Source organism: Paroedura picta, chromosome 17, assembly GCF_049243985.1.
Source record: "Paroedura picta isolate Pp20150507F chromosome 17, Ppicta_v3.0, whole genome shotgun sequence".
NCBI lineage: Eukaryota > Metazoa > Chordata > Lepidosauria > Squamata > Gekkonidae > Paroedura > Paroedura picta.
In genome coordinates, this window is record NC_135385.1 from 11,472,119 (window position 1) to 11,485,585 (window position 13,467).

At 46.4% G+C, this 13,467-nt stretch overlaps 1 protein-coding gene across 2 annotated transcripts in view; it reads right to left on the minus strand.

The window, feature by feature from the left end:
- CYTH3 (cytohesin 3) overlaps positions 1-13,467 on the minus strand; it is a 60,165-nt gene that overhangs the window by 28,535 nt on the left and 18,163 nt on the right. The window contains exon 1 of one of the 2 annotated variants that reach the window (XM_077317004.1): positions 2,436-2,457. The exons of the other annotated variant lie outside the window; for it this stretch is intronic. Within the exon in view, the coding sequence (XP_077173119.1) occupies positions 2,436-2,442 (7 nt within the window). The 5' untranslated portion in view covers positions 2,443-2,457. Of the gene's footprint in view, positions 1-2,435; positions 2,458-13,467 lie in introns of those variants that run through there. 2 annotated transcript variants of the gene reach the window in all.

Sequence of the window (13,467 nt, forward strand, 5' to 3'; positions counted from 1 at the left end):
ATTCCTGAGTTAAGATGATTGTAATGAGCTGTAATGATTTGAATGTTCTGGGAGTTCAACTGTGTTCCTAACAGGCTTGGGGCCGTATTATAAATAAATCTGGATCTGACCCAACCTAATTAAGATGGCTTCTGTTCCATTTTAGGACCAGTGAGAGAGAAAAACACATTCTACAAAAACGTTAAAACAAAACCAGACAAAAACACATGATTAAAGCCAAATTGGACACACACACAGAACCCAAAATAAAATACACAAAGAAAAGAACAATAATTAAAACACAAGGCAGAATGAATGGATCACAGATGAAACCAAAATTCTTCACCTACTGGTGGGAGACAACCACAAGGGAGTCTTTCACGAGAGAAAATTCTACAGTTTTCATCCCACAACTTCTCCCCAATCCCTTAACATACGGTCCAAAAATAAGTTCTGGGGGACCTGAAATTATCTACGCTACTTTGTGGCTTTCCAAGCTTGTAAAAATGATGCTTTACTCCAGTTGCTATTGGACTCTCTCTTCCCCTTCATGGATTAACACAGCAACCGGTATTGTTTTTGCCTGCCCGGAAGCATCCCGTCAGTCAGCTCCTGTTAATCAAGATTATTCTCAGTTGCCATACTGCGAACCTGCTATGGTGGCACGCACACAGCATGCGAATCTGACACATACACGTCTATGCGCCCTGGCCCAACGGGGGTGCCAAAACAAATTTTGCGCAGGTGTTTCACAATGTTTCCTGACACTTATGAGATCCATGCTCACCATGCTTATGGTGTCTCTGTCACAGTTCTAGTGTACGGACAGCTGTCCTTGGTTTCATGCTTGTGAAAGATCTTGCTGCCATAACCCAAGCAGGCCAAAGCATCATACTGTGCATCTTTTAGCACACTCTGGTGTTGTTTTTCTCTAGAATGTTTTCAACACCATCAATTTTTCCAGTTAAAAAACACCCGATCCGTATGAGTGGTTTTTTCAATTTCTACAAGTCAAATCCTACCGCCTTGCTATGTGATGCAGCTTGTGTCCCAGAGAGAAAGGCAAACCTCAATAAACATAGATTAAGGTGGGTTGCCATGTTGGACTGAAGCAGCACAACAAAAAGCAGCACAACAAAAATAGAGTCCAATAGCACCATTAAGACCATTAAGACCAACAAAGAATAGCACCATTAAGACCAACAAAGATGCACTCTGTGCATGCACTCGATAGCTCCCACCTTGAATAAATCTTTGTTGGCCTTAAAGGTGCTATTGGACTCCATTTTTGTTGTGCTCAATAAACGTAACAGCCAGCTCTAGACATATCAGAAGACATCATGGTGCCGGTGGTAGGGGAGACACGACAAACAGAACACACCCAATTAGATATCCTGGATAAACATAGAGGCGCACGTAAGCATCTTCATCTTAGGCCAGAGACCTGAAGTCTCTTTGTTTTAATCCCACAGGTTTAGAAGCTCTGCTTAGGATCACTTAGAGAAACAGGCGAAGGTTCCCATAAGATGGCCAAAAGCAGACAAGCAGAGGAGGTCGTTTAGAAGAATGATAAAGAATGGAGAATGAATGAAGGATGATCTCTAGGAAGGACATCAAGATGACGTCATGGTTGGAGATTGGGAGACCTACAAATATTGATGCCCTTGGGACCACAGGGGAGCAGGTGTCAGGGAATCCCTTCTTCCGCCAGCCTGTTAGGTAAATAACTCTGAAAGATGGCTTTAGAGAGTCTCACCTTTGGCTGAATTCTATCTTCCGATCCTACCTGGAGGGAATTTTCCCGTGAGATCCTTATCCCGCTTCCCCAGTTCTAAAGGGGGAAAGGAGCCTCTCGTCCCCCTGCAACTTGATTTTGTTGAAGAAATTATCTTCGACCAGCATGCAGGAAGATATCCTCAATAGCTAAAATATCATAAGCAAAGCCAGTTGTAGAAGAAGAAGAAGAAGAGTTGGTTCTTCTATGCCACTTTTCCCTACCCGAAGGAGGCTCAAAGCGGCTTACATTCACCTTCCCTTCCTCTCCCCACAACAAACACCCTGTGGGGTGGGTGAGGCTGAGAGAGCCCTGAGATTACTGAAGAAGAAGAAGAAGAGTTAGTTCTTATATGCCGCTTTTCTCTACCTGAAGGAGTCTCAAAGCGGCTTACAATCTCTTTCCCTTTTCTCTCCCCACAACAGACACCCTGTGAGGTGGGCAAGGCTGGGAGAGCCTTGATATTCCTGCTCAGTCAGATCAGCTCTATCAGTGCCGTGGCGAGCCCAAGGTCACCCACCTGGATGCATGTGGGGGAGTGCAGAATCGAACCTGGCATGCCAGATTAGAAGTCCGCACTCCTAACCACTACACCAAACTGTCATGCTTCTGTCTGCCAACCACACTTTCATCTCCCCACCACCAAAAAAAAGATCTCAGGGTGGCATACATGGTTACACACCCCACATATTACCCCGGAGCAGTAGTAAAAGCCACTGAAGCTTCAAGCCAAGATCCTGGACACGCCCACTGGTCTACTTGTTTCCATCATGGCCCCATTAGCTCTAATCGTCCAGAATGGGGCATTTCCCCCCTAGCCTGACAGTAAACAAATCCAAGAGGTTCCCATCTCTCATTTTTCCACGCAGAACGAAACTGCGTCAGCGCTAAGCAAACAACCGTAAGGATGCTTTCCCTCAACTGAGCACGGACGGCGGTGAGTAATTTGGAAACTCTTTGCTTAGTTAAAATAAAAAAAAAACGCTAAGGGTGTTTGCACTTCACAGGGAAAGGGAAACGCTGAAGTCATCTGGGGAAATTAAGTTGTGTGGTACCAAGTGCAGATGAAGCTGCCACTAAGAGCAGGTGCTTTCACTTACCTAAAGAAAAAAATACACACCATTAACGAACTGGAGAGGAACAAGAAGCAAGGCTAAGATTTCTAAAAACTAAACCTGTTTCGATTTTTCCTTCCCGCCTCTGTCTCCCTCTCCCGTTCTTTTCCTTCGAATGGAAAAGTTTCTCCTAATACTTAGTATGTTCTGGTGTGGAGTATTTGTGATACTTTCTGGGTTAGATCCTGCCAGCTGTTCCCATCCAGCTTGCCCAGTTCCCTCCTGTTCCCTGCAGCCCACGTAGAATCCTAGAATCATAGAGTTGGAAGGGTCCTCGTGGGTCATCTAGTCCAACCCCCTGCACTATGCAGGACACTCACACCCCAATCGCTCATCCTGCATAACTTCTGTCCAGCCTTCCACTTCACACTCCTCACACGAAAGGCAGCCTCAACAATAAGACACGATGAAACACTGTCAGATTACCCAGTTGACTTTACTTTAGCCATTGATTTATTTCTGACTATAAAGGAAGAAACGTGCTTTTTGCAGGCCGAACAGCAGGACACCCACCCATCCACAGCAAGGAATGTAAAACAGAAACCTGAATTCAGAGGTCCTTCATTTTGAAATGCAATCTCTCAAAAAAATGAATAACAGCATCTGGAGTGGTGAGTGGTTTGTTCAAGTCAGGGGTAGTCAAACTGCGGCCCTCCAGAGGTCCACGGACTACAATTCCCACGAGCCCCTGCCAGCGAATGCTGGCAGGGGCTTGTGGGAATTGTAGTCCGTGGACCTCTGGAGGGCCGCAGTTTGACTACCCCTGGTTCAAGTGGTCAGCGCGGCCAGCTATTTCTCCAGAATGGCCATGTGTGAAAGGTCTACTTAGAAGCTTCAATTTCTCAATTTCGGCATCTTCTAGAGGGGCCCTTCGGTCTACGCATTTTTATTGCACTAAAATATTCCTGTCTTCCTCTAAGGCTGCGGTTCTCGACTTTCCTAATGCTGCGACCCTTTAATACCGTTCCTCATGTTGCGGTGACCCCCAACCCTAAAATGATGCAAGGGTTCTTTCACAGAAATTAAACTGACCGATGGCGTGAAGATCCATGGTTCACGACTGTATATAAATTGGGTTCTTTCCCTGGGGTTTCTCAGTTCAGCTCTGCCTCCTGTCCCGCCACACCGATCTCGCTTTTCCGCTGCTCCAGACAGACAAACACTCTATCTCGATCTACCCCGCAAGGCTGTTGTGTGGATGGCGTCCCCCCACTGGCCAAGCTGCTCTCCCTGCTGCAACCCCTGCGTAAAGGTCATTTGACCCCCAAAGGGGTCCCGACCCCCTGGTTGAGAACCACTGCTCTAAGGATCTCAAAATCATTCTTGCCTCTTCTGTTTCACTTTTATAAGGAAGCGTTGGCGGAGAGACGGACAGGAAGAGTGACTGGCCCAAGAAGTCCCAAGTAGTCAATTATGGAAACAACCACAGGCTGTTTACACAAAACGGGTGAGAGTGATGTCGGAGGAAGAAGGAAGAAGAAGGAAGAAGGAAGAAGGAAGAAGGAAGAAGGAAGAAGGAAGAAGGAAGAAGGAAGAAGGAAGAAGGAAAAGAAAAAGAAAAAGAAAAAGAAAGAAGGAAGAAGGAAGAAGGAAGAAGGAAGAAGGAAGAAGGAAGAAGGAAGAAGAAAGAAGAAAGAAGAAAGAAGAAAGAAGGAAGAAGGAAGAAGGAAGAAGGAAGAAGGAAGAAGGAAGAAGGAAGAAGAAGAGTTGGTTCTTATATGCCGCTTTTCCCTATGCCGCATGTGGGGGAGCGCAGAATCGAACCCGGCATGCCAGATTAGAAGTCCGCACTCCTAACCACTACACCAAACTGGCTCTCAAGGAAGTAGCAGCCGTTTTGAAAAGGTAACATGTAAATTGGGCAAAAGCTGGAATTCTAGAAAAGGCTGCAGGGATCAAAATGGCCGGTCCTCAGAGTTTGGGGAGAGGTGCCAAGCTGCCAGCCATGCTGTAGAACAGGGGTGTCCAGATGTCCTTGGACAGTTGTAGTTCTATCCCAAAAATATCGCAATGAAATTTTCTCGGTGCCATGGTGCCCAGGATGTCTCTGCAGTACCATTTTGACCCTCCTCCGTGGGGGGAAAAAAACTGCTTATGGATAGAGAGAACAGGGCAATGTTAGTGATTGTGTTCATCAGATAAGACAGGCAAGACCTTGACTAATGGACTTTCTAATGAACTCCACCCAGCCATTGGAAAAATACTTCCCAATGGAGATAGATTCAAGCGTGTAGCCATGTTGGTCTGAAGCAGCAGAATTGACTGGCAGGGGCGAAAGGTATTCAGTATTTCTGGATGAAGAAAATCTAGACAGACTTGCACGACTAAATCCATTCCAAGGTACCAGCAGAACAACCAGCACATTCACCAGAAGCAACGGCCTGAGTCCAAGTTGAATTTCTGTTGTTGTTCTTTGATGACAGCCATCCTTTTTAACAGCAAGGATTAGATCATTTTTGGCAGTTCCAGGATACCAGAGCAAGTCAAGGGTGCACAACTTGCCTACTAAGTCCCTTTGCGGGAGACCCGGTCTGACTTTCTGCTAAATAATCCCCCTTAGGTCACAGAGCAGCAAAACATGATTTGAAAACCCAAGAAGCAGGAACTGATGCAGCAACCAACACTAAAAACTCCAGCCCTGCCAAAAGACACAGCTAATTCTATACTAACCAGCACTAGACTTTGTGAATAATAAAAAAGCAGGAGGAGTAATTTGAATGACTTCAGTTTAATTCTGGATATCAGCTTTTGGGTTGGTCCTACAGGTGCCACTGGATTCAGACTTTGTCCTGGCTCGAATAAGGTGGACCGTCTCTATGTTTGGCCGCAAACTCCTCAAATTCAGTTTTTGCTTACTGCCCACTGGGGTTTGTCCTGCCCAAGTTCCTGGAGCTGCAGATTTCCTCTGTTGAGCAAGACTTCCCCCTCTTAAAGGAAACCTCCCTGCTTTCTATGGTTTCCTCAATCCTGCCCATTGACCCAGAACGACATCCTCTAGGGTTTATTCAGACCTTTCCTAATCTGCCTGTAACCAGTGTAATTTCCACCTTTAACACATTACTCCTCTTTCTATTCAAAGGCTTCAAATTTGGAGGCCGGGAAGGATAAGGGGACAATTATGGGTTCCTGTATCCCCTACAGCGAGCACCTTGACCCCAAGACACGAGAGAGGAGAGCTGGACAGAGGGACTGGCTGATTTCTCCGCAGGTGTATGATGGGCCCAACCAGGGAGAAATTGCATAGTAGAATTTCCCTTTTAGGAGATAAAGGAAGGGCCTGTCAAATGAGATCTCAGGGAAGTATCGCCACCATATTGGGACTGCCGTCTGGAAACTATTCCTGTTCCTTTATGCTTTACGTGGCTTGCCCTGAGCCTCAAGAGAGGGCGATATATAAATGCAATACATAAATAAATTAAACATGCAGGCAGGCAGCCTTAAAAAGAGTGTGACCCTTGTGGAACAGGCTTCCTAGGGAGGTGGTGGGTTCTCCATCTTTGGACATTTTTAAACAGAGGCTGGAGAGCCATCTGACGGAGAGGCTGATTCTGTGAAGGCTCAAGGGGGTGGCAGGGGACAGTGGATGAGCGAGAGGGTTGTGAGTGTCCTGCCTAGTGCAGGAGGTTGGACTAGATGACCCAGGAGGACCCTTCCAACACTATGATTCTATGATTCAGCATTTTGCAAACATCTCCTTGCATTCGGGTCTTGATTTGCCATTCCTACAGCTAACGGCTACTTATAGGCAACTTTATGAACTTACATGTCAACATTGGAGCACAACATGTGTTTGTTTCACAGGAAATGCAGAGGGCAAACACCTCCCTTCCTTCAAAATCCTCCAGCTGCCTTTCAAACTCAACCTCCAGCAAAAGTGGGTCAAGAGCAAGGGGCGGGGGGGGGGGAGAAATCTAAGGTCGCTGAATTCAGCCTAGAAGGGCAACGATTAATAACAGGAATAGACGGCCTCGATTTGTTTAATCACAGCAGGAGGGAAATAAATAAGACGTAAACACACACTGTTGTTGGTTTTACTGCAGTGACTCACATAGCATGCTCCAAAGTCGATTTATGGGAGCGCTCATGTTAAGCCCGAGTTAAGGAGTGGTAGAAACAAAGCTGGTCATCATAGATTTCAAAGAAACCTGCTGTAGCAGTCCTCACAAAGGCATGTTTACTTTTGAAACAAATCAGAAGCAAAGTACTTCTCTGCAGAGTGCACTGGCCAAGTTGTGGACTTAACTGGCTTAAATGGATTACCCATCACTGAAAGAAGACACTTTGGACACATTCCCAAATTTCCCATTCAGAATCAAAGCATGAAGATGCTGCAAGAATCCTGTGTGTTAAAACTATTTCCCTCCCTACCCTACCCTCAAATCTTCCCGATCCAGCGGTTGAACTCACCTTACAGCTGTCTCCTTTAACCAACCAACCAACCAACCATCCATCCATCCATCCATCCATCCATCCATCCATCCATCCATCCATCCATCCATCCATCCAACCAACCATCCATCCATCCATCCATCCATCCATCCATCCATCCATCCAACCAACCATCCATCCATCCATCCATCCATCCAACCAACCAACCAACCATCCATCCATCCATCCATCCATCCATCCATCCATCCAACCAACCATCCAACCAACCAAATATATTTATATTTATATTTATATTTATATTTATATTTATATTTATATTTATATTTATATTTATATTTATATTTATATTTATATTTATATTTATATTTATATTTATATTTATATTTATATTTATATTTATATTTATATTTATATTTATATTTATATTTATATTTATATTTATATTTATATTTATATTTATATTTATATTTATTGGTAGGCCACTGCTCTTGGCCCAGCCAGCTCATGGCAGCTAACAACAAATTTGAATACAAAGTTTAAATTACGAAATCTGCGGGAAGTACAAGATTTATTACTAAAACATTTTTTTAAATCCCCCATTCCCCCCACAATCTCCCCCGGCTGCTTATTCCCATGTAGAACGTTAGATGTTAAATGATTGGGTATTGGAGAATTTCGGAGGAGGGGCCTCAGCCAAAAGCCTGACGAAGAGCTCCATCTTACAGGCCCTACGGAACTGCATTAGCTTCAACAGGGCCCATAGCTCTTCCGGGAGCTCCTTCCACTGGGCGGGGGTCAAGGCCGAGAAAGCCCTACGCTGGAAAGCCATTTAAATCCTTATGAGAACAAAGTTTGCGTCCAGTGGCACCTTTAAGACCAACCAACTTTAATTCTGAGGATAAGGTACCCGAAGGAGTGTGCATCACACACAAAAGCTTATATATCTGTTCCACATAATATATTCCTGGTGAGGGCTTGGAGGAGGAGCTGGTCTCATGGCTTAAGTGTCACTCAGTGCTTAACATCCACTCAGGGCAGCTGTCCCGCCCCTGAGTGCCTCCTCCTCCAACCAGCTTGCCTGTATGTCAAGTGGCCGGCCAATCGACTTCCATCCCCCACCCTTGACCACCCCCTCCTCCTCCCACTTCCCTCCGAGGCTCGGAGGCTGCAGATCCCTGTCGCGTGAGAGCTCCCCCTGCCGGTGAGGCCCTTTACTTCATCCCCCCCAGCCCTTTACAACACACTTTGGGTGTCATTGTCTCCCATCACTCCCAGATGGGACTATCTCGTTGCAGAGAAACAAGCTCAGGGTTCCCATTGATTTGTCATTGTCATGAGTTACAATTTCCATGAAAATAAAATGTTCCTTATGTTCATTGTTGTGGCGTGTCTGTAGCTTATTTTGAAGGGATGTTTAAACATTACCATAGCGATCAGAGAGCGTTAGGGCAGTGGTTGAGAGGAGAGGAGTAAACTACCCCCCACCCACCCACCGGGCCTCAGTAAAATTGTCAAGCGTTGAGTGGTCCCCGGTGATAAAAAGGTTGGGGACCACTGCTTTAAGGACCACATTTTTAGAATACAAGCTTTCTCTATCAGACAAAGGGAGCTTTGACTCTTGAAAACTTATATCCAAAAAGATTCCAGGGTAGTTCTTCTAGAGGATACGGACACAACTACACTCCTAAAAGTGAGGGGTGCCCAACACTTCCTGTAAATAGATATACGCACTTTAAAAGGCTCCATATAAGAAAGAAGCTTGCTCTCTTTGGGTTGAACCCTTATTATACAAAGAAGGTTCTATGGTAAAGGTAAAGGTCTCCCCTGTGCAAGCACCAAGTCATGTCTGACCCTTGGGGTGACGCCCTCTAGCGTTTTCATGGCAGACTCAATACGGGGTGGTTTGCCAGTGCCTTCCCCAGTCATGACCGTTTACCCCCCAGCAAGCTGGGTACTCATTTCACTGATCTCGGAAGGATGGAAGCCTGAGTCAACCTTGAGCCGGCTGCTGGGATCGAACTCCCAGCCTCATGGGCAAAGCTTTCAGACAGCTGCCTTACCACTCTGCGCCACAAGAGGCTCTATGGTAAGGGTGGCCAAAATCCATATACCAACTCTGGTGGTCTCCCATACAAGAACTAACCAAGGCCGACCTTGCTGAGCTTCCAAAATGAGATGAGGTCACACTAAACTGGGCCATCCAGGTTAGGGGTAGGTGACTAGCTAGGGATAAAGTTTTTGCAACCTGATGGTCTCGTTGCATTCAACAGATAGGTTCGCTTGCATTGTCCTTATTCTTTCTCCCCTCCTCCCAATCTCACAATCTCAGCCCAGCTGCATTATTTTGTCCCGCTGGGACTTTTTGCTATCAGACGTAAGCGTTATCATGCCTTGTAACCCACTTGCCGATTCACTGAGAAGTTTATTTTGTCCTTGTAATCTACCGTGAGCCCCTGGGAGAATGGCGGCCGATAAAGGAAGCCGACGGCAACAAAAGGAATGTAATGTTCCCTTAATTATTACCCCAAACCAGCCGATTCCCCCACTTACAATCCCCCAAACCTGAGAGCAATGAAACCTAGAGACAGAATTCCTGCGCCAGCAATACAGCGAACTGTTGCTTTACAGAGCAATCAAGGAAGGAGACTCATTTCCTGCGTCTACAAATAAAGTGTGCAACGTGGGAATCTGAAAATATTAACTTGATGCATTCCCCAAATGATATCTGATCAGGCAACGGTGGCCAAGCTGGCTCTCCAGAAGTCCACCGATTACGTCCCATGAGATCCTACCAGCAGGGGCTCATGGGACTTGTAGCACATAGGCATCTGGAGAGCCACAATTTGGTCACCCCTGTTGGAAGATTCAAGCTTCGAAAGCTTGCGTCCCAAAATTTGTATTGGTCTCTACGGTGCTGTGGGACTCAACTGTAGCTCTTCTACTGTAGACCAACACAGCTCTCCTCCTTAACTCTTCTCTCTGAGGAGCAGGCAAAAAGGACCGGAGCTTGCTGCATTACATTTTGGAATACCTGCTTTGACTACCTATCAATAATCATACACTCATAAAACCAGCTGCCTAGTGATCCCTGGCACGAGAAAAGCCCGCTTGCCCTCAGCCAGGGGCAGAGCTTTTCCCATCCTAGCCCCCACCTGGTGGAACGAGCTCCCGGAGGAGATCAGGGCTTAGTTCCGCAGGGCCTGCAAAAGGGAGCTCTTCCGCCAGACATTTGGTTGAGGTCAACCTGAATTCAATCGCCAACCATTGGCCCCTGAGCCCCCTCCCACGAAAACCACCACCGACATGTCCATCCCACAGGGCTATCAGTACGTTACCGACTCAGAAAACCTTTATTGGTATGTTACAGTTAAATAGATGTTATCACTGTGTTTGTTCCATTATTTTATTGTTCTTCTGTTATAGCTGTATTGCTACTGTTCAGTTTATTGTGTTATCTGTATTGTTTTTCTCTAGTTCCATGTAAATTGCCCTGAGCCTCAAAGGAGGGCGGTATATAAATAAATAGTTGGATGGATGGATGGATGGATGGATGGATGGCGGAGTTGGAAGGGACCTCCTGGGTCATCTAGTCCAACCCCCTGCACTATGCAGGACACTCACAACCCTATCGCTCACCCACTGTAAGCTCACTTGTAAGAACAAAGTTTTTTGGTTCTGATTTGGCAAACAAAAAAATTAATAACTTTCGTTTTCTCAGAAACGGTGATTGGCCATAGATGGGACCAAGCTGCCAAACATGACCCCCACCACCACCAGCCATAAAATTAAGAGAACCGTGCGTGGCTACAGGCACATTTCCTTTTTTCTCAGTAAAATGCCTGTAATCCGGATCCCACGGGACTCCTGTTTTCCATGACATCTTCCATGACTTCTGGTCACTGCTTTTCCTAAATGCTTTCATCTCTTGCAGCTCAGAACTTGCACAATCGTTGGAGTTACATGGAGAACTGGAATGTGCTACAAGTTTTGCAAATGGAAATTTAGTTTTCAGAATTTTAAAAAACACTCACCATTAATCTGGCAGATGCAAAGGAAACATTAGCAATTAGTAATCCCGCATGATCTATGAATAGCTGGCGTGTCTCTTTAAAGGGACACGACATTTTCGTAACACTTTGAGGCTGTTTTTTTACTCCTAGGCAGCAACAGCAGAAAAACATTGTAGACCTAAAGTTATACAATTCTCAACACTGAAATCTTCTAAAGTAAGGAGTGACACAATCATAACTGTACATGTGTACACACCAATAGGGTTCTTTCACACACACACTAAATAATGCACTTTCAATGAACATGAGTCAGCAGTGTGACTCGGTGGCTAAAAAGGCAAATGGGATTTTGGGCTGTATCAAACGGAGTATCTTGTCCAGATCACGGGAGGTGATGGTACCGCTTTACTCTGCTCTGGTTCGGCCTCACTTGGAGTCCGGTGTTCAGTTTTGGGCACCCCAGTTGAAGAGGGATGTAGGCAAACTGGAACGTGTCCAGAGGAGGGCAACAAAGATGGTGAGGGGTTTAGAGACCAAGACGTAGGAGGAAAGGTTGGGGGAGCTTGTTCTGTTTTTCTCTACCCAAAGGAGTCTCAAAACAGCTTACATTCGCCCTCCCTTTCCTCTCCTCACAACAGACACCCTGCGAGGTGGGTGAGGCTGAGAGAGCCCTGAGATTACTGAAGAAGAAGAAGAAGAGCTGGTTCTTATATGCCGCTTTTCTCTACCCAAAGGAGTCTCAAAGCGGCTTACAGTCGCCTTCCCATTCCTCTCCCCACAACAGACACCCTGTGAGGCGGGTGAGGCTGAGAGAGCCCTGATATCACTGCTTGGTCAGAACAGTTTTATCAGTGCCGTGGTGAGCCCAAGGTCACCCAGCTGGCTGCATGTGGGGGAGTGCAGAATCGAACCCGGCATGCCAGATTAGAAGTCCGCACTCCTAACCACTACACCAAACTGGCGCTGGCAACTTTCTTTTTCAAGCCGACAAGCACCTCATTTGCTTCCAATTTAGAGATCTCAGCTGAGTTTTTTTAGTTCACGTTTCTGAAAAATCGTACATCTGCAACATATTCCAAGAATTCCGAAGAAAGCCAGATCCCCCACAATGCACCTGTCCGAGGCAACCGCGAACTGCAAACTGGATTCTGCTAGCCACAGCACCTGGCGCACCATGATTAATGCAATGAACACGTCCTAAAACTACAGCAGCTCCTAATTACCATTCTGGATGGGGGTGTATTTAATTGCTGAGCTAGCACCGCTTCTCATGGCGTGACATCAGTGTAATAATATCATGACACATGAGAACTTCAAAAGCAGATAGACCGGGGCCATGGTTTTGTGCAAGGCCGAAGCACAGCATGACGCACAAGCCCAAAGACTTTCCAAAAAGGGTAGCACATTGGCACTTTGAGGGCCTGCCCAACTGCGGCTCTCCAGATGTCCATGGACTACAATTCCCATGAGCCCCTGGAGGACACAGCCACAAGCCTGGGGATGGGCTACTTCCATAGTTCTTGTCCTCCCTCCCGACCACGATTTATTTCGTGGCATCTGCACCTGGGAGGGGGTGGAGCCTGCACACCTATTCCTGCCTTAAGCTGCCTCCTGTCTCCTCCCACCCCAGTCTTCCTTGGCGCTGCCTGTTTACGTGGGTGGTGATGTCACTTCCAGGGGGCGTGGCAAGGAGGCGTGGCCAGCTGATATCACTTCCTGGTTGCCTCAAAGCCTGTAAAATTATTTCAGGGGTTCCTCCATGGTCAAAAGGTTGGAAAAGGCTGCCTTAGAGCAGGGGTAGTCAAACTGCGGCCCTCCAGATGTTCATGGACTACAATTCCCAGGAGCCCCTGCCAGCGAACGCTGGCAGGGGCTCCTGGGAATTGTAGTCCATGGACATCTGGAGGGCCGCAGTTTGACTACCCCTGCCTTAGAGGCTAAGACAATTTCTGGGATTCCAAGCTTTCAAGTTTCAAAGCTGACCAAGGAAGACTGGACTCTCAAAAGCTTATACCTCGAAAATCTTCTTTGTTTCTAAGAGCCTCCTAGTCTGGAATCTAGCTGTACCAGAAGAGGAGGTAGAGCAAGCATACTAACCCCACCTCTGCTCACTATTGTCCCCACCCATTCTATGCACATTGAGCGCATGAGAGCACAGTGCCAAGGCCAGCGCATGTACAAAACTTCATGCTGAGCACAG